General features: G+C 39.8%; 1 protein-coding gene across 8 annotated transcripts in view; it reads left to right on the top strand.

The window, feature by feature from the left end:
* The window catches only part of LOC309866700 (uncharacterized protein), a 200,931-nt gene that overhangs the window by 24,564 nt on the left and 157,163 nt on the right, over positions 1–19,204 (top strand). The window contains exons 3-5 of one of the 8 annotated variants that reach the window (XM_082734489.1): positions 5,414–5,672; positions 8,547–8,681; positions 13,546–14,763. The exons of 6 other annotated variants lie outside the window; for them this stretch is intronic. In XM_082734489.1, coding sequence (XP_082590615.1) covers positions 5,414–5,672; positions 8,547–8,634 — 347 coding nt within the window. In that variant the 3' untranslated portion in view covers positions 8,635–8,681; positions 13,546–14,763. Of the gene's footprint in view, positions 1–5,413; positions 5,673–8,546; positions 8,682–13,545; positions 14,764–19,204 lie in introns of those variants that run through there. One more of the 8 variants, XM_082734488.1, reaches the window with a different exon arrangement.

The raw sequence follows: 19,204 nt of genomic DNA, 5'->3' as shown, positions 1-19,204 counted from the left end.
ACACAGCCCTGATGCTGGCTGCGAGAGCCATTCTGGGCAAGATTTATGACTTAACACTTAGCACTGGACTCAGCGGCCGCCATGTGCTCCTCAGACTAGTTCTGTGACTTGGTCTTGAACATTCTTCCTGGAAATTTAGCCTCTCGCCTTTCTCTAGCTCTCTGTTTGTTTGTTTTTGGTGAGCTATGTAATGCTGTTTAGTAAATCCTTCTTCTGCTTAAATTAGCCAGAATGGATTTTGTGGTCAAAGCTAAGAATGCTGATAAGACAGGCAGTGATTCCAGTTCGTGTTCTGGAATTACAGATATTAATTAGTTTCCTCAGGAGACAAAGTGAGAAAGGATCCGGTAGGGGTGTGCTTAGCTGGCTCTGCGTGAGGATCCAGCCGAGCTTTCCAGCTAGAGCACCTTTGTGAACGGTGATGTCAGACAGAGGTAAAGTACTAAAGTATGACAGGTGTTAGACTCGTTGAGATCGAGAACACTCCTTTCTTCCCTCCAGTATCCAGTCTGTTGCCACATTCCCATAACTGTGTCTCTTAAATATCTTCCCCATACCTCCTTTCTCCACTTCATAGACCTTCATTCATCTGACAAACATTTAGTTCAGGTATTTATTATTTCTCACTTAAATTACTGAAGTAGACAGTTACAACAATAAGACCATGTAGTATCTCCTGCACCATGTTGTTATACTTGTTAATGTGTCTTTGCTTACACTGTTCCCCTTATTCGTGTGGTATGGATACATCCTAGTTATACCTTAAGATGTCGATTTTTGCCTTTCCCATTTCCTCCTACACTGTATGGTAATTACGTGGTTATATGTTCAACTTATCCAACTGGACTGTAAGCTCCTTAGGGCACAGGCCATGTTTTAGGGACTGTTATGTCTCTCCAGCCCTTGTCCCAGTGCCTGGTATACAATAGGCACACAATCAGTGCTGCTGAAAAAACAAATTACTTTAATTATTTATTACATGTTTATCTCCCTGTCTACTCTACGAGTTTCTTCAAACAAAACAGAGTCTGGCTTATAATAGGAACTCAGATTTATGGTACACATGAATGAAGTTCGATGGGGGCTCAGTTGAAAGTAATTAGTGGCAATCAAATTATTATTCTAATGATTTAATAATAAATTCAATAATAAAATAAATATAATATAAAAAAATCATATTTATATAATCTATTATATAATATCTATGATATAGATTATATATAATAAACTATATAAAATATTAAAAAATAATAAAATTCAAAAAAATCAATAATAATTTTGAATAGAAGCTAGGGCTGGTTATTAGGGCTTGGGAATTGAGAGGTGGTGGAGGAAAGTCACTGTAGGTGGCATAATTGGCCAATGGCTCCAGGTGCCATACATGGAATCCTTCTGATATTTGCATGGTGTCCAGTACTCCCATGGGCCACAACCCGATCATATCACTGTGCAGAGGGAGATGGGGGTCTCCTCTGATAAGTGATTTTGGTTTGAGGACTCTCTGGTGACTTTCACAAATACTCTTTAGAATTACACAGCAGCCTAAGACTTACTCTTTTTTGGTCTCTCACTTAGGGTCAAAATGGTGCAGTAGTCTTATTGCTCTTTCAGCCCCTACTGGCTTCTTTCTCACTTTGTCTCTAGTCTTGGCTTCTGCTTCTCAGACTAACACATGGTTGAAGCCCTGGGAGTCGATTAGTTAATTTGAAGAGAGCCAAAGAATGGGAACAGGTAACATCAAAGAGAGATGAGTACAGAGCATAAATATTTAGGGAGTGGGAAAGAGAGTGGATGGGGGTGGAGGTGGAGAAGAAAGCTAAAAAGAGTGATCAGATAAACAGCCAGACAACCAAGGACAATGGTGTTCCACAACGGGCCATCACTGATGGTTTCATTGAGAACTTTTTTCTAGGCAACATGAAAATAAAAATTTACCAGGAAGAAATAAGAAGTCTCCTGAAACTAGATGAATAAAAAGAGCAACTGAGGTCATGTACTGTTTATTTGGCTTAAAAGAATTCAATATTTAAAGACAAACAGACAGTTAAAGTAGAAGTACTATCACAGTAGGTACACATATCAAATCTTTACTTTGTATACCTTAAACTTAGATAATGCTGTATATCAAGTATATTTCAATAAAGCTGGAGGGGAAAATGTAAAAGAACACTATATGTACAACACAGCATGTTTGCTTTAAGTGATTAAAAAATAATAAAGTAGAAACAATAGAATATATCTATTTTCATGTGTTCAGATTCATGAAATAAATGTTGTTAAAAACTGATTTATAGCTTATGAAAACCACTTCTGCTTTCATCCTTATATTATTGCATTTTCTATCTAGCCTTTCCTTTATTATATAAATATTATTGTTATTATATTATTTGGCAAATATACCAGACAGAAGTAGTATGGGAGGTATGGGAACTGATGTAGAAATAATTAAGCTAAAAAAAGAATAAATCTATGTGACATGGACAAGAAAAGAGTTATTGAAAATAACTTTGAAAAAAGGGCTGCTAGACCATCTAAGAAAAGAGTATGTCAAAGAAAGGAAGTCAGAATAGAGTCAGTGCAAGAAGAAAGTCACAGGGGTGCCTGGGTGGCTCAGTGGGTTAAAGCCTCTGCCTTCGGCTCGGGTCATGATCCCAGGGTCCTGGGATCGAGCCCCACATCGGGCTCTCTGCTCAGCAGGGAGCCTGCTTCCCTTCCTCTCTCTCTGCCTGCCTCTCTGCCTACTGGTGATCTCTGTCTGTCAAATAAGTAAATAAAATCTTAAAAAAAAAAAAAAAGAAGAAGAAGAAGAAGAAAGTCACAGAGTCCAGTTCTAGTGCTCACTCAAGGAACAACTAGCAGAGAGGAAATTGGGCTGGTGAAGCTTATGTGGCCCTTTCAAGGGCCCGGGGTATCAAATAGTTGGTCAAACGTTATTCTAGGTGTGTCCGGGAGGGTGTTTTAGATGAGATTAACATTTAAATTGGGACAGGGTCAAGCAGATTGTCACCTCTAATGTGGGTAGACCTCATGTGGTGGAAGACACAAACTGAACAAAACAACACCCTTCCTTGGGTAAAAGGCATTTCCTCCCATCTGACTTGTTGAGCTGAGCATCAGTATTTTCCTGCCTTTTGACACAAACTGGAACATTAGGTCTCCTGGGTCTTCAGCCTGCCTGCTCTGGGACTGGAACTTAGACCATCTGGCTCTCCAGTTCTCAGGCCTTTGGACTTGGACCAGAACTTACACTATTGGTTCTCTGGGTCTCCAGCTTGCTGACTACAGATCTTGGGACTTTTCAGACTCTATAATCACATGACTGTATGAGCCAACTCCCTATAATCTCTCATTCTCTTTCTGTATTTTGTATATGCATATCTTCTACACACACAAGGCACACATCCTGTCAGTTCTGTCTCTTTGGACGAAACAAGGTCTTTACCAAAGAACCAGATAGTAAGCACCATATGGACATAATGGTCTATTAAAAGACTGCCTCTTAACTTACTGACTGTGCCTCTCAAATATCCCTTAAGCATGTTTCTTCCTCCCCATTTACAATGCCGTTACTTCAAAGCCTATAATTTTTTACTTTTACCATTTAAATTATCTCTCTGCCAGTTTCTTCCTCCAGTGCACCAGAATGATCTTTAAAAATGCAAGTCTGATAATATGTTTCCACTGCTTAAAATCTTTCCATGGGTTCTGGGGTATGTTTTCTTTCTCACTCTAGGTGTTGTCTACACAGGTGTGTTTGCTTTGTGAAAATTCATTGAACTGTAAACATATGAGTCATGCACCTTTCTGTATATATGATTGAATTAAAAGGTTACACTTAAAAATCTCTCCATGGCTTCCCATTGTCCCCAGGACGGAGTCAAAATCCTTAGCTTGATATTTACAACCTTTTGTGATTCCTGTCTTTCCAAATTCCTGTCACTACCCCAGTCTACTCATACCTAGTTGCCTGTGACCTACCAGTAAATCATGTTTTCTTAAGTATTTACCTTAACTCTGCCTGGAGTGCCCTTTCATCATTGTCCACCTTCTTAACTGTTAGTCTTCCTTTAAGAATAAATTTGGGTGGTATTTTCTGGAACAATTTTTAATCCTATATGGCATTTCTTTCTTGGGTGCACAAAGCATACTGCACAAACATCTAACATAACACTCATCACATTGCTGTACTTACTTATTCTATTTCTAACTCTCCCATTAGATGGCAAATACCTCTATGGCTGGTAACACATCATATTTATCTTTTCCCGGTATCTAATTGTATTTGGTATATAGTACATACCCTATGAATATATCTTGAATACATGAATAAGGGAGACAGATTGAGAAAATGTAATAAATGAGCCATGCTTTTGAAATAAATTCTAATATAATTGAGTAAGTGAAGTAAATGCATAAAAAGTTAAATGAATATATGATGCAGAACTAAATGAATTGCAAATTATAAGTTATTAAATGTTCAATCAAAGGAATGGACCATCATAAGTGATGCAGGAGTCAAAGGAGGGGGTGGTCAGGCTGTGGTACAGTAGGGACTTGACACCCAGGTCTGAGAAGTTGCACAGCATTTGGATGGCTGGAAAGAAAGAAGAAAAGATAGTTCTATAGTGAGAATTACTTAAAATATCAAGAAAGAAAGGGTTGGGTAAATAGAACAATCTCACTTTTTTTTTTTTTTAAAGTATGGAAGAAAACTGATAAGACAGGAAATCCAGGCAAAGAAATTAAATTTGTAGGGAAGATGGTATTCTACATTTTGGCCATGTTGAGTTTGAGATGCCTGCAAAAAACCAAGTAGAGCTGTCAGGGAAGTGGTTAGAAATCTGGCTTATTTCAAGAGAGAAGATACACAAGTTTGCTAGCCAGTCCATGTGAGCCAATAAATTGACCTGAAAAAGAATAGGGACAGAGAAGGGAAGGGATTAACAATGGGACCTTGGGGAGAAAAAAAAAATTTATATTTAAGGGACAGAAAGAGGAAGACATGCCAAAAAGGAAAACCTGATAGATGTCAAGAAAATAGGAAGACTGGAGAGTGACAGGTCAGGGGAAGAGAAAGTTTTGAGAATTGGGGTTTTGGGCAATGGCAAATTTATCCAAGAAGCCAAGAAGGCCAAGAACAATAATAAGATTATTGAGTTTGGTTTTTAGGAGTTACATGATTATCTTCAAGATAGGAACTTCACTAGTATGCCGAAGACTAAAACTAGTACTGTGGAATCAGGGGGAAGGGATGAGGTAAAGGCTGATGGGAGGGCAGGGTAGACCTGGTCTGGTAGTTTGGGAGATTAGCAGAGCTAAAGAAGACTTTTTGTTTGTTTGTTTTCTCAGATGAAGTACTTGAAAATGTTGGAGCTAGAAGTGAAGATTTTTTTTTTCTTTTTTTTTCTTACAGAAAGAGGTAGAGCCTGCCAGAAAGCAATAAGAAATAATCAATTGATGGGCCAAGATCCAAGAACAGGCATAAAGACCAAAAATCAAGGCCAATGGCAGAACATGAAGGAGGAATATTTGTGGACTCTGGGGAATTTTGAGGGTTTTAAGAATGAAAGTGGGGGAGAGCACACACTGGAAGCCTTCAATCTTCTTAGTCAAGTGGGAAGTGAGGTTCTCTGCTTCAGATGGGCAAGAGAGAAGTGGGAGGTTAAGGACAGGTAAGATGAGCTGAGGAATGATGTAAAGATTAATACAGAGCTTAGCAACAAGATAAAGAGGCGGGTACAAGATATAGAGAGGCAAATGTATTGTCTGCATGTGTGTTAGAGATGCAGTATGTGTGTGTTTCAATGATTCATATATATACATGTATTGATCATGAAATTCCCTCTCACAGAGATAAAGGTTATTAGATGATATTACAGTGAGAGAATCTTGGCGGGGTCTAACTGCATATGAGGTGTAGGTGTGAGATGATCATTTGCCTGGGGTTGGGAGTCTGAGTGATTAGAAGGGTACATGAGCCTTTGCCAGAACCACAACAGTCAGGAGAGAGATTTTAGGAAAACAAGATGATGTATATGATTTTAGGCATTAGATTTGATGTGGAAAATTATAAAATTAAAGAGAGTGATTCCTGTAACTGTATATTAGCGAAGCCTTGAGATGAGTTAATGATTGGAGGAGGTTAATAGGCAACACAGAGATGAGGGAACTAAGACATGATTGGAAAGAAAGGAAAAGAACAAGGCAAGTTCTATGACCAGAGGCTAAGGAGGCAAAGATTTTCAATTGTATTTAGTGGTACAAAGAACAAGGAATACATCAACTCCATGATTAGCTAATTGGGAAACTCTCCATTGATTTTCTTTAAATTATGGTCTTGCTTTCACAATTAGCTTTTGAATGGATTATCCTACAGTACCACAAATTATTGCTCAGGTTTTATTCCAAGAGGAAACATTCCTACCTCCCCTCCCCCTGCTTTGATGAGTAGGGTCTGTGCAGGACTCAAAATTTTTCAAAGGAAAACTTCAAATTTATTTCTAAAGCCTTTGTAAAACGTGTCTTTACTTTCATTGTTTTGGTTTGCCACATTGGATTTACTTCATTATTTTTCTCTGGACAATTTCTGCAAGCTTCTGGGACAAGATGATTTTCCTTCCCAGACAATGCTTCTTGCCAATATATATAGAAGCAATATTTTTGAGTGTAATATTCTCTGAAACAATCTTGGCATTTTTGCTGAAAGACAGATTAAACTGTAGAGAGGATGACCAACGATAGCCCAAGAGAACAATATCCTTGAATGTTATATCTAAGTCTTGGTTTTTTATTTTGAAGTACTATATTTTTAATGGAGACCCTTAATTTTCTTGCCATCAATGTGTGAAAAAAACCACCAACAGAAATAATTCTATCAACTTTTGTGATTAAATTAAGTGTTTTATGGTCATTATTAGAATGTATTTACAAAGACCTCTTCTCCTGGGCTCTATCTATGATTGAGGGATAGATTAGGAACAGCAGCATACTGAAATACTCTTATTCAATTTGTATTTATAGAATAATGCAGGTACATAGATGAGAATTCTTTAGATGCAACCAAAATATGTATTAATCAGAGCTGGTATGGGTGATTAGTAATACACCATAAAGTATGAGAGTGAGATTTTAGTATTTTGTTTCATGTATTAATGCTGCTAAAATTAAATTCTCTATCAGTCCTATCCCAGATTATTCTTATAACCCCTTAGAGATAGCTTTCTCTCTCTGAAATATTTTTCTTGCCTCTCAGTCATGCATAACAGAAAATTATTCTGCATCTCATCCAAGCTCAAAAAAAAAAAATCCCAGTTTTAAGTGCATGCTATAATGGTGCCAAGAGAGAACTCAAAATAGAAGACTCAGGACAGAGAGAGATGATTTTGTTCAGTAAGTTTAAATGTAGTATTAGAGGTTAAAATACACCAAAATTGATTACCCAGCTTATTGTTCAAAATTCCAAGTGGAAACTTTCAGGAGATGAATACGAAGGAAGGAGCCAACAAAATCTACGGGAAGTTTCCTGGGGCAACGCCGGCTGAAGACCTCCAAATATGTATCGTAACATGAGTGCACACCATGTAGCTAGGCAGTGTCGATTCAATTTTTTTTTTTTTAATTTGTACTTGTTTTGGGCTGCCTCCATCAAACAAGAAATGATTATTGAGCTACTACTATGTGCTTGGCATTGTGGTTAAGAGTATCTGGAACCTAAAATGGTGAGATGCAAGCTCCCATTCCATGAGATGCCAGGAATGGAATCTGTGAATGATGACGGGGCGGGGGCAGGGGGGTGGCTCATGGGAGAGGGAGGCTTTGTGGCCACATGGTTGAGGAGATCATGCCAGAATTGTCTCGTGCAAGTGCAGCCTGTTGGATGCAGATGCTCTCATCACTGAGGAACCCTGATAAAAGCTCCTTTTGCTTGAACAGAACAGTTATCAGAGAGATGCTGCTTAGCAGTCTTCTGAGTCCACCAGCCATCTGCCTCTACAGCCATGGTTAATGTGGCCAGTCCCTATCTCAGTATCCCTGACACATGCTTTGAATCTGTTAGCTTCCAAACTAAACCTCCAATCTCTGCTAGGATGAACTGAATAAGTGTGCTTATCAAGTAGTCATTTCCATTTATGAAAATAATCTTAAACAGGATTTCAAGCTAAGCCTACCTCTTTAGTTCTGTTCTTATGACAAACTAAGGTAAATATCCTTTAAACTTGAGAGTCTATTGGCTGTAGATTAACGGTGCATCTCTAAGTTGAAGATAGTTTGACGTTGAATAACTTTATTCTCACATTGTTGAAACTCACCTCCTTGGAGGATATTTTTCTTATTCTCTTTCTCATTCCATTATTATTAGTAAATACTAATTTATAAATAAATAATAATAAATAATAGTTTCTACACCATGATTAAGAGAAGAAAACCCTCTGGAATCATAGAGTTAAAAGTAACTCATTCTAAGCATCTATACAAAGCATTTCCAATTTGGTAGAAGAGTGAAAAAGATTTTCCAACTCAGCTTTCTGTGTGCATGTACCTCATAGGTCTGCTTTTTCATTTTGCTTACGTGGGATAGTTGCCTCCTGGCTGTCTTCACTGAATGTCTCAAAGTTACCTGCACTTCAGCTCTGAAACTGGACTCATTATACCTTCCCTCCAAATACACTTTTCCCACTGCAGTAAGTTATCTTAGATAATGGTTCACTCTCCTTGGCAAACTCCTGCTTATCCTTCAGGCCTGTCCTAATGTCATGGCCTCTCGTGTGCCTTTCCAGCTCTCCCATGTGAAGTCAGTTGTTTCTGTTTCTATTTTCTCATGAAACTTTTTCATACTTTGCTCTTTTATTTATATGCTCTGTCATGACTGTGATCACAGGAGGGACTCTACCATGTTTTCTGTAACCTTGTTTGCTACAGTAATGCATGGCAGAGCTTACACAGTGGAGATGTTTGTCAAATCCGTTTATATATACCTGCTACCTTGTCTGTCCTTTGTCTTAATGCATATATTTATCAAGGGCAAGACAGTTTGAGTGGCTGAGTAATGAATGTCTTTTACAAGCTGTTTAATTGGTTAAGCCTCCTAACTTATTGGGTTCAGTTGCCTCATGTATAAAACATAGGAGAGATGTGATTTCCTACCTTCAATGGTAATAGTCATATTAATGATAACAGAATATACATATATCTTTCAAGATTTTTCTTCCTTTTCACAGGCTCTTTTTAGAGGCCTGGCTCAAAAGGATAGTTGGAGACAGTAAAAGATTTCTTATGAAGAAAAAGGTCTTGGGGAAGAAGAACAGTCTTCAACTCTAAAAAGGGCTTTCATGTGGAAGAAGGACAAGTGAGACTCCATGGCAGCAGAAGTTAGAAGAAGGGCTAGTGGGTGAAAGTTAGTAAGAGGCATTCAAACATCAGACAGAGTTTGGTATATGTTGCCTAGATCATACAATCCAGATTTAAGGATTTCAAGATCAGTAACATCCCATGTCACGCCCCAGATTTGAGACTCACGTTGGGTTTTCAATGTTTCATTTTGCCAAAAAAACAAAAAACAAAAAAAACCCAAACATGCAGAGGGGCCTCTGGGTGGCACAGTTGACTGAGTGTCTGATTCTTGATTTCAGCTCAGGTCATGTTCTCAGGGTTATGGGGCCCAGCCCTCCCTCAGTCTCCATGCTCAGTGGGGAATCTGCTGGAGAGTCTCCCTCTCCTCTGTCCCTCCCCTGCTTGCATGCATGTGTGCTCTCTCTCTCTAAAATAAATAAATCAATCTTAAAAAAAACACACACACACACACAGACAAACCAAGCAACAACAAAAGAGCAAAGCAACTTTCTATTGTTATCATTTCATTTAAAAAAGGATAATTTTAGGGGTACCTGGGTCGCTGTGTGGGTTAAAGCCTCTGCCTTCGGCTTGGGTCATGATTCCAGGGTCCTGGGATCAAGCCCCACATGGGGCTCTCTGCTTAGCAGGGAGCCTGCTTCTTCCTCTCTCTCTCTGCCTGCCTCTCTGCCTACTTGTGATCTCTGTCTGTCAAATTAATAAATAAAATCTTTTTTTAAAAAAAGGATAATTTTACAAAAAAAGGGTAGGGAGGACATAGAAAAAGAATAGATCTTTTTGGGTAAGGCCAGTAGTAATCTTATAATAATACACACACACACACACACACACATACACATTAAATTTTTCCTCATCTTTTGCTCAGATCTTGCAAATACCAATAGTGATGTTATAGGAATGTAGTTCAGCATTTAAGCTTCAGTGTGCTAAGACCTCTTTTAAACCTGCCATTCAATGATAAGAGGTCAAGATATACATATACATCCCTATTTACATATATACTTACACGTTTAATTTGGAGACTTGCATAGGTCCAGGAAGATAGTCTCCTACAAATATTTAAAATGTTGGAATCTGATATGTAGTCATACTGCTTTGACTTACTTTATGAGTCAGAACATTATAGATAGATATCTGACTATCTATCTATCTATCTATATATATAAAAGACTTTATTTATTTATTTGACAGAGAAAGTGAGAGAACACAAGCAGGGAGCAGCAGAGGGAGAAGGAGAAGCAGGCTCCCTGCTGAGCAGGGAGCCAAGTGTGAGGCTTGATCCCAGGACCCTGAGATCATGACCTGAGCCAAAGACAGATACTTAACAACTGAGTCATGCAGATGCCCCCAGAACATTATATTTTTGAAAAAGATCCTTGATTTTCACCCATCTTCCTGCATCATGTTTTTCCTTGACTCTCTAAAACAAATCAGTGTTCTTGGTCTGGAATTCTGGGCATAATTACAATACTGGGTTCTTAATATGCTTCAAGTTATATCTTTAAGAAAACCTTACTGAGCAAGATCAGGGTACTGTAGGCTAGGGGACCAATTTTTTTTCTCTTGCTGCTATAGTTTCCTGTGTAATGTTGTGTTGCTCTTACTCTGAATCAGGATCCAGGAAGTACCTAGAGGGATTGTGGTTCTGCTGAAGGCAGGAGCGGTGGATGTAGGGTTAGTTACCTGGGGTGGCCTGAGATAGCAAGTGAAAGGGGAGTCTTTCTCTCAGGACAAGGGTATAGCCTCTGCTTGGATGTAAGAGTAGAACATTGAGGGAAAAGGGGGAGCCCTTACCTGGACTCAGGTTTAGGATAAGACTTACATAGCAAGTTATAAGCTAGTTTGGATTCCCAACTTTATGGCACTTGGTGGTGAATGTGACAGCTTCTAGGAGCAATGGAAAGTGACAATCAGAGCCCAAGTCTTAGAAAGTAGTAGCACAAGTAGGTAAGTAGGTATGAAGTTTGTATTGCCACATTTGTTCAGTCAATTTCTCCTGAACATAAGATACTTTAACAGAAGGTGTGTCTAGAAGCAGCAATTTTTTTTTTCACTAGGCAACTAGGTTATACTCAGGAAGTTACATATAACATCTTGTAGTCATAAATATAGAACGCAGGCTGTCTTCCACTCAAGGCTACTGTAAAGATGAAACATAAATAAATAGTTTTGAATTAAAATTCTCAATAGCTGGGTACCTGGGTGGCTCAGTGGGTTAAGCCGCTGCCTTCGGCTCAGGTCATGATCTCAGGGTCCTGGGATCGAGTCCCACATCGGGCTCTCTGCTCAGCAGGGAGCCTGCTTCCTCCTCTCTCTCTCTACCTGCCTCTCTGCCTACTTGTGATCTCTGTCAAATAAATAAATAAAAATCTTAAAAAAAATAAAATTCTCAATAGCTATTATGCATTATTAAAATGACCTACTTTACAAAGACAAGGAAGTTGTCATGCTAAATGGCATACCCAAGTTAGAGAAACAATTGAATATGGGATTCCAGATATATGTAACAAATGTCTTTGAAAAATTAGGAATGTAGATTCATTTCTGCACATAGGGAACGAATAACCTACTGTTTCCCTTTTAAATAATATTAAATTGAATGTGCAAAACTGGTGCATCATTCTCTCATCCTATCTGTTGGTTTGAGAAGGACTTTCAGAAAATCTTTCCAGAAATTAAACTAATGACCACAATAAAACCCCCAAAGCTTATCTAAGCCCGAGGCATTGCAATTTATTGCAATCTTGATGTATATCTCCTGGCAGCACAGTCACAGGACAAAATTCTAATGCTTTGCAAGAGTCACCCAGAAATCCCCGAGGTTTGGTCTGTCACCCTAGAGAGATGCCTTGAAGAGACACTTTCTGGAAGACTCTGAATCTTAACCCCATAGCTAAACTCCAGATTGTCCTTATGGTCTTCTTTTTTTTTTTTTTTTTAAGATTTTATTTATTTATTTGACAGAGAGAGATCACAGGTAGGCAGAGAGGCTGGCAGAGAGAGAGAGAGAAGCAGGCTCCCTGCTGAGCAGAGAGCCTGACGCGGGACTCGATCCCAGGACCCTGAGATCATGACCTGAGCCGAAGGCAGCGGCTTAACCCACTGAGCCACCCAGGCGCCCCCCTTATGGTCTTCTGAAGTCTTCAGGTTCCATTAGGGTGAACATTTCATAATTTGCCTTCCTTAGAAATTAAATTCAAAGGGAAAGAAGTGGGTATATGTCTAGCCACCTCATTCCCTAAGGAGGAAAATACTGTCCTTATTGACGTTATCACTGCACATGTGAAATTGAGATTTTTAAAAAAAGATTTCATTTATTTATTTTAGAGAGAGAGAGAGAGTGAGCAGGAAGAGGGGCCGAGGGAGAGAGAGAGAGCATCTTAAGCAGACTCCATCCAATGTAGGGCTCAATCTCATAACCCAGGGGTTCTGACCTGATCTAAAGTCAAGAATCGGATGATTAACCAATGGAGCCACCCAGGCGCCCCAGTGAAATTGAGATTTTTAAGGGAAAAAATTTCATAATTCAGGCAGCCAAAAGTTCCCTTTTATCTGAAATACTCAGATTAGTGAGATAAGTGTTGGTAATAGTGTGTGTGTGCATTGTTTTCTCTTCTTTGTGGGTTGGGAGTGTGGGTTTTGCAGTAATTGTTTGACTAATTGCCTTCATTCTCTGCCTCTGTGTGCAAACAGCCTATGCTCCCTGGCTATCTTAACAGTGTGTGCTTGTCTCACTTCCCAAGAATTATAAATTATTTGAACTCTCTTTTAATATTTGCCCTCAATACTCCCTTTGGATGAGGCAGAGAGTAGCCCATCAATCCCATTTTGAAGATAGGGGCATTGACCGTGGGGTGAAGATTGTGGCTGGTTGGCGGTGGGGCCAGACCTGGGTCTTGTGACTCACAGTCAGGCGCTCTCCCGCCTACAAGGCATTGTGGAATGTGTTCCTTGTTGCCTAAAATTACGGCTGAAACTACCTAAAGCTCGTAGGACCAGTTCTTGTAAAAGCATTCATTCTCACTGATGGAGGTCTAAGGAACCCAAGATAAAAATTGGGCCACTTTCAAAGCCAACTACTGAAAGGTCTCAAAGGGAGCAGGAGGAGAGGTCTGCCTATTTTATGAACACTTAGAGATAATCACCTCTACCAACTATTTTATCTGTACCTATTTTTTTTTCTTTTTTTAAAAGCACATCTGTTATTCCCCCTGGTATCTCCGAGTCAATCGTTGGTGAAGAACTTCAACAGTTTTACCGGCCTCTCCAACCAGATGCCCAGACTAGCTGAACTGTATTAATCAGAGGCTGCCCTGGCCACTGATTATTAAGCGACTAGCCTGGTGTGAGAAGAACATTTGTTGGCTTCTCTGTAGTGCACCTAGAAGGAGGCCTTGGCCTGGCAGATAATCTATACTTATTAGGACAGAAATTGATGTGCCAATCAGGTAACGTCCTGATTGGATTTCCTCCACAGCAGAGCATAGGTTGCCTGGAGGCATGGCAGTCTGTTGATTTCCTCCTCCAAAGGTGGAGGCCTGGCTGCCAGGACAACCTCTTGACCCCTTGATCCCTGGGGATCAGCTGGCATAGGTTCTTCTGTTCTTGTTGCCCACACTGTGTTGGATTTAGATTTTGAAACACATCTGCCAGTGTTCTCAGTTTTCACTTTCATTATGTTTGTATGTCATCCTGAGATCAGATATAAAATGGGATGTAGGACAGCACATCAGTTAGAAAAAGAAGGAGGGCACCCCTCTGGGTACTACAGCTTTATTTATGATAGGCAAATATGGAAGCAAGTCAAGTGGCAATCAAGACATGAATGAGCAAAGTAGTGGGGTAGTCGCACAATAGAAGATTACTGAGCCTTCCAAAAGAATGAAATCTTGCCATTTGCAGCAGCAAGGATGGACTTCAAGAGTAGGATGCTAAATAAAATGAGTCGAACTGAGAAAGACACAATACCACATGATTTCACTTACATGTGGAATCTAAAAAACAAAACCAAACAAACAAACAAAAACCAGACTTTTAAGTACAGAGAACAAATTGATGGTTGCCAGAGGGGAAGTAGGGATGGGGGGGGATTGGGTGGAATCAGTGATGTGGTTAAAGGGGGACAAACTTCCGGCTACGAAATAAGTCGGTCATGGAGATAAAAGTATATTGCAGGGAATATAGTAAAATTGTAATTATGGTGTATGGCAACTACATTTATCATGGCGAGCGCTGAGTAATTAATAGTAATAGAATAAACTTTGTACACCTAGAACTAATAGACTACTGTGTCAACTATAGCCCCATAATAAACATAAAAAAATAAAAGCACTGTTGCAGTAAAGGGGGCACTCACACACAGCTAGCTGGAATTACCTTCCTGAAAGGAAATTTGGCAGATGTTTTAAAAATATGAAAACTCTGGGGCGCCTGGGTGGCTCAGTGGGTTAAGCCACTGCCTTCGGCTCAGGTCATGATCTCAGGGTCCTGGGATTGAGTCCCTCATCGGGCTCTCTGCTCAGCAGGGAGCCTGCTTCCCTTCCTCTCTCTCTGCCTGCCTCTCCATCTACTTGTGATTTCTCTCTGTCAAATAAATAAATAAAATCTTAAAAAAAATTGTTTAAAAAAATATGAAAACTCTGATGTATCAACTTATAGAAATTTCCTCTAAGAACAGAATCACGGATGCATACAAAAATCTGTCCACAGTGACATTACATTGGTGAAGCTTACAAATGAATTCAATGTCACGTAAGAGAATAGTTTAGGTGATTTATAATCAGTCCTTAAAATATTCTACGGTCATTAACATTACCTGGAGAAATAATCCCAATTCTCCTACATTAGAACATTGGGGGGGGGGGGAAGCATATTTCAGAACATACACAGTAGGATCTGAGTTACTTGTGATACCACCAAAGAGCTAAGTGTAGAGGACCATTTCTAGAAGTCAGGATTATGAGAACTATTTAATCTCTTTTTATTATTTCCTGTTTTTCTAGAAAAAGAAGGAGGAATGCACAGTATAATTTTAGGACATTAGTGGTGGCATTTATAATACTGAATTAACTGAGTTATATTAAGCCTGTGTAAACTTCACCTGAGATTATCTGTACGTGCATTGGTCATCACAATTGTTGGTGAAAAATTTGGTAAAGATCAATTTGTTATATACTGAATATGGAGCACCAAACTGAATTCTGAATGCAGTTGTTTTATTTCTGAAGTTTTTCACTTCATGTACATTTGTGGGGGGTTTAGTAAAAACTTACTAAGGAATAATGCTTTGGCTTTGATTTTATTGAGTTGGATTCATTTTGCACTTTAGGATTCTCTTTTGATTTTTACTGTGATTTATGCTGAGTATTATGCTATAAATCATATTAGGAAACAATAGATAGTGTTGTTAGGTTAGCCAGGTTTTCACCTGTAGTTTTTTTCTCCATGTAACAAATATCTCTCATTTTAATAAGTAAGAGTGAGAGGAGATGTTTCCTGTCTTTTCAAAAGAAATACAATTTATCAATAGTAAAACAAAACAAAACAAAAAAAACCATGGGAGAGATTTAAACATCTTTCTGTGGCTCATGGATATAGCTGAGGATAACTCCAAGAACTGGCAAGTGTAGGTAGTGACTGCTGACTCCAGACTTGAGCCCATTGGCACCTTTGCTGTCTCTTGAGAATTTACTACCACTCTGTCTGGTTTTACAATCTCCAGACTGAGAGTAATTTGAGAGGTCAGGCAAGGATTGCTTCGTCATGGAGGTTAGGCAAACCACATTAATTCCCATTACTGCGGATCCTAGGGCGGGTGGGAAAAAATGTATGACCCACTCCTTTTCCCCCTCTGCAATGATGAATATTCTTCTCTGAGAGCAACCTTGTGGTTCAAAGTATTTTCTGTGTTTGAACATGACTCAGGTTACCAGAAATTTTTCTTAATAATATTAAATATGTTTTCCCCTCAGAAGAAAAGGGTCTGCATCTGAACAGAATAAAAAATCCCAGATTCTGACCTTCTAACATACTTTGGCAGTTTACCCATGTATCTCTTGCTTTGGTGTAAGCATCTCTGTTGAAAGACTGAGCCCTGACCTTTTGTGATTAGATAGGATTAGAATCTCACATTTCAGATGAGGATAAGATCACTTCCAAAGGTCTTAGCAGACAGGTGTCAGTGCTGGGGATCAATGTGCCCTACTGAGGGCGGGATCTCTAGGTGACCGACCAGGGGCTGGAGACATTATCTCTGAGCAGTCAAGTCACAGGACATCCCACATTCTGAGGAGAAGGGCAGTGGGGGGAGGTTCACAAACATCTTGTGAGCTTTGAAATGGAAGGAAATTCCTAATTTTCCCACTAGGAAACATAACAGAGTGATATTAGAGTATAATTTCAACTTAGAAAATACAATAATGTTAATCATTACCATAAGGAAAATTGAAACTACTTGTGGTACTATAAGGGACAACTAGCCAATCACTAACCAAGGAAGCAGATAAAAATTTACCAAGAAATTCATTAAATCATAAAACTGCATTTTTGCATTATTTTGCAGATTTCTTTTTAAAGTAAATTAGGGGCTCTTTCCTCGAATGAATTTGCAACTCTCATACCAGGAGATCTTTAATTTCTTTTCTGCTGATACATGCAAGGTAGCATCATATTCAAGAGAGGTTGAGTCTTCTCCAGGATTGAATAAGGTTACATGCTTTACTATAGCATTAATCGAATCATCCCAACAATGTTATGAGATGAGTCATAGTCTAGGCCCCATTCTATAGTGAAATTCTACTGCTCATCTTGGCTTGCCTGTCACTGCTACTCTTCCCCAGTCCTGCTAATTTAGCACTGCATTCTTGCTGATGCAACCTAAAAGAGTGTAAGGTGCCCAGCTCCACTATTGGGGTACAGGGTCTTAAGGTGAGCTGATGGAGCCTGTGTGCCCGTTGGTCAACAGTTTTTCCCCACCGTCCCCCACCTTGTCTGCCTAATGGCGCACATGCCCTCATGTCCTGGTTTCTCCTGCTTAGACTGCAGCCTCATCACAACTCTAGTGCTCTCGATTGGGTCCCTGACACCCTGCTTTGCCTGACCATTCTACCCATGTCAGCTCCTATTAGCCTCTGCTCTGACTGGGGGGGGGGGGGGTCTTCACAGCAAGCTACAATTACTCAGGCAGTTCTCTGAATCCTCATTTTGTCTTCTTGTGATTAGACTTCTGGATCCCAGACCCCACACATGAACTATCCTAACTTCCCTTGTTCCTTCTGGTAGACTGACATCTTAGACTCCCCTTCTGATGATTTGGGTTTCCGCACAATTTTTGAGTTTCCTTGCTTCTTCGGTACCAGCATTCTCCTCCCCAGGAGGAGATCTAGGCTCTGAGAGCCCATAGTTTATTCAATTTGGGGACGTCTCCTAGCATAACACAAAAGTATCGAAATTAACACGTACAAATAAAAATACTTGTTAAAAATTCTATAAATTACATAAATATTTAGAGTGGGAAAAAGAGGTCAGGACATGGCTCCTTAGAGATTCATATTCCTGGTTTCAGAGGGCAGTTTATCAGAAATGCTTCTATGAAATGCTTTCTGTTGCAGTCTGACTTCCTTGTACCTCTCGGAAGCCTTGACAACTCCCTGTGCTCATGGAGACCAGTGCATGTGAGGACCCTGAGGCTTCAGTATCACTAAGTATCAACAGATTCAGAGTAAGGTCACTCTGATCCTTTCCCTGTACTCTGAGTGAGAGCTCTGCTCTGGCCTTCAGTTCCAGAGAACTGCAATCCTGAGAAAAAGAGAGAGAAAAACAGAAAAAGAGACAGAGAGAGAGAGAGACAGAGAGGGTGTGTATGTATGTGTGAGACAGTGCAACTGCATTTGTTTATGTGAAAGAGAGAGAGGCAGAGTGTGTGCATGTGTGTGCGTGTGTGCGTGTGTGCGTGTGTGCGTGTGTGTGTGTGTGTGTGTGTGTAGGAGTGAGATTGATTCAGACCATTCCCTCCGGCCTGCCAGTCCTCTCTCCTCTGACATGGAACACTTTTCCTTTCTGGCATTTTATATCCACTGTTACTTATTGACAAACTTTGCTGCAGGAAAACTGAATGCATTTATGGCACTTCCTGTTATATCTTAGGGTGTGGCCAGGCATAAACTGATTAACCACCTTGGACTGGGGCACACATGGGGTGCTAAAGGCCTATCTATGGCACACCCAGGCAAGGCTATGAGGCCCCAGGACAGGGCATGATATCCAGAGGGCAGAGAGATGGACAACTGGAGTCAATAGGTAACTGAAGCTAGGAGCATAGGGTGGTCACTACTGGAATAAGAGGGATCCTGATGGGCCAGTGGGACCCTCTCCCTCTTTTTTTTTTTTTTAATTTCTTTTCAGTGTAACAGTATTCATTGTTTTTGCACCACACCCAGTGCTCCATGCAATCTGTGCCTTCTCTAATACCCACCACCTGGTTCCCCCAACCTCCCACCACCCGCCCCTTCAAACCCCTCAGATTGTTTTTCAGAGTCCATAATCTCTCATGGTTCACCACAATTATATAAAAAAATGGGCAGAAGATATGAACAGACACTTCTCCAATGAAGACATACAAATGGCTATCAGACACATGAAAAAATGTTCATCATCACTAGCCATCTGGGAGATTCAAATTAAAACTACATTGAGATACCACCTTATTCCAGTTAGAATGGCCAAAATTAGTAAGACAGGAAACAACATGTGTTGGAGAGGATGTGGAAAAAGGGGAATCCTCTTACACTGTTGGTGGGAATGCAGGTTGGTGCAGCCACTTTGGAAAACAGTGTGGAGATTCCTCAAGAAATTA

This window comes from Mustela nivalis (assembly GCF_964662115.1).
Source record: "Mustela nivalis genome assembly, chromosome: 6".
Classification (NCBI taxonomy): Eukaryota; Metazoa; Chordata; class Mammalia; order Carnivora; family Mustelidae; genus Mustela; species Mustela nivalis.
This window is presented reverse-complemented; position numbering and strand designations above follow the sequence as displayed.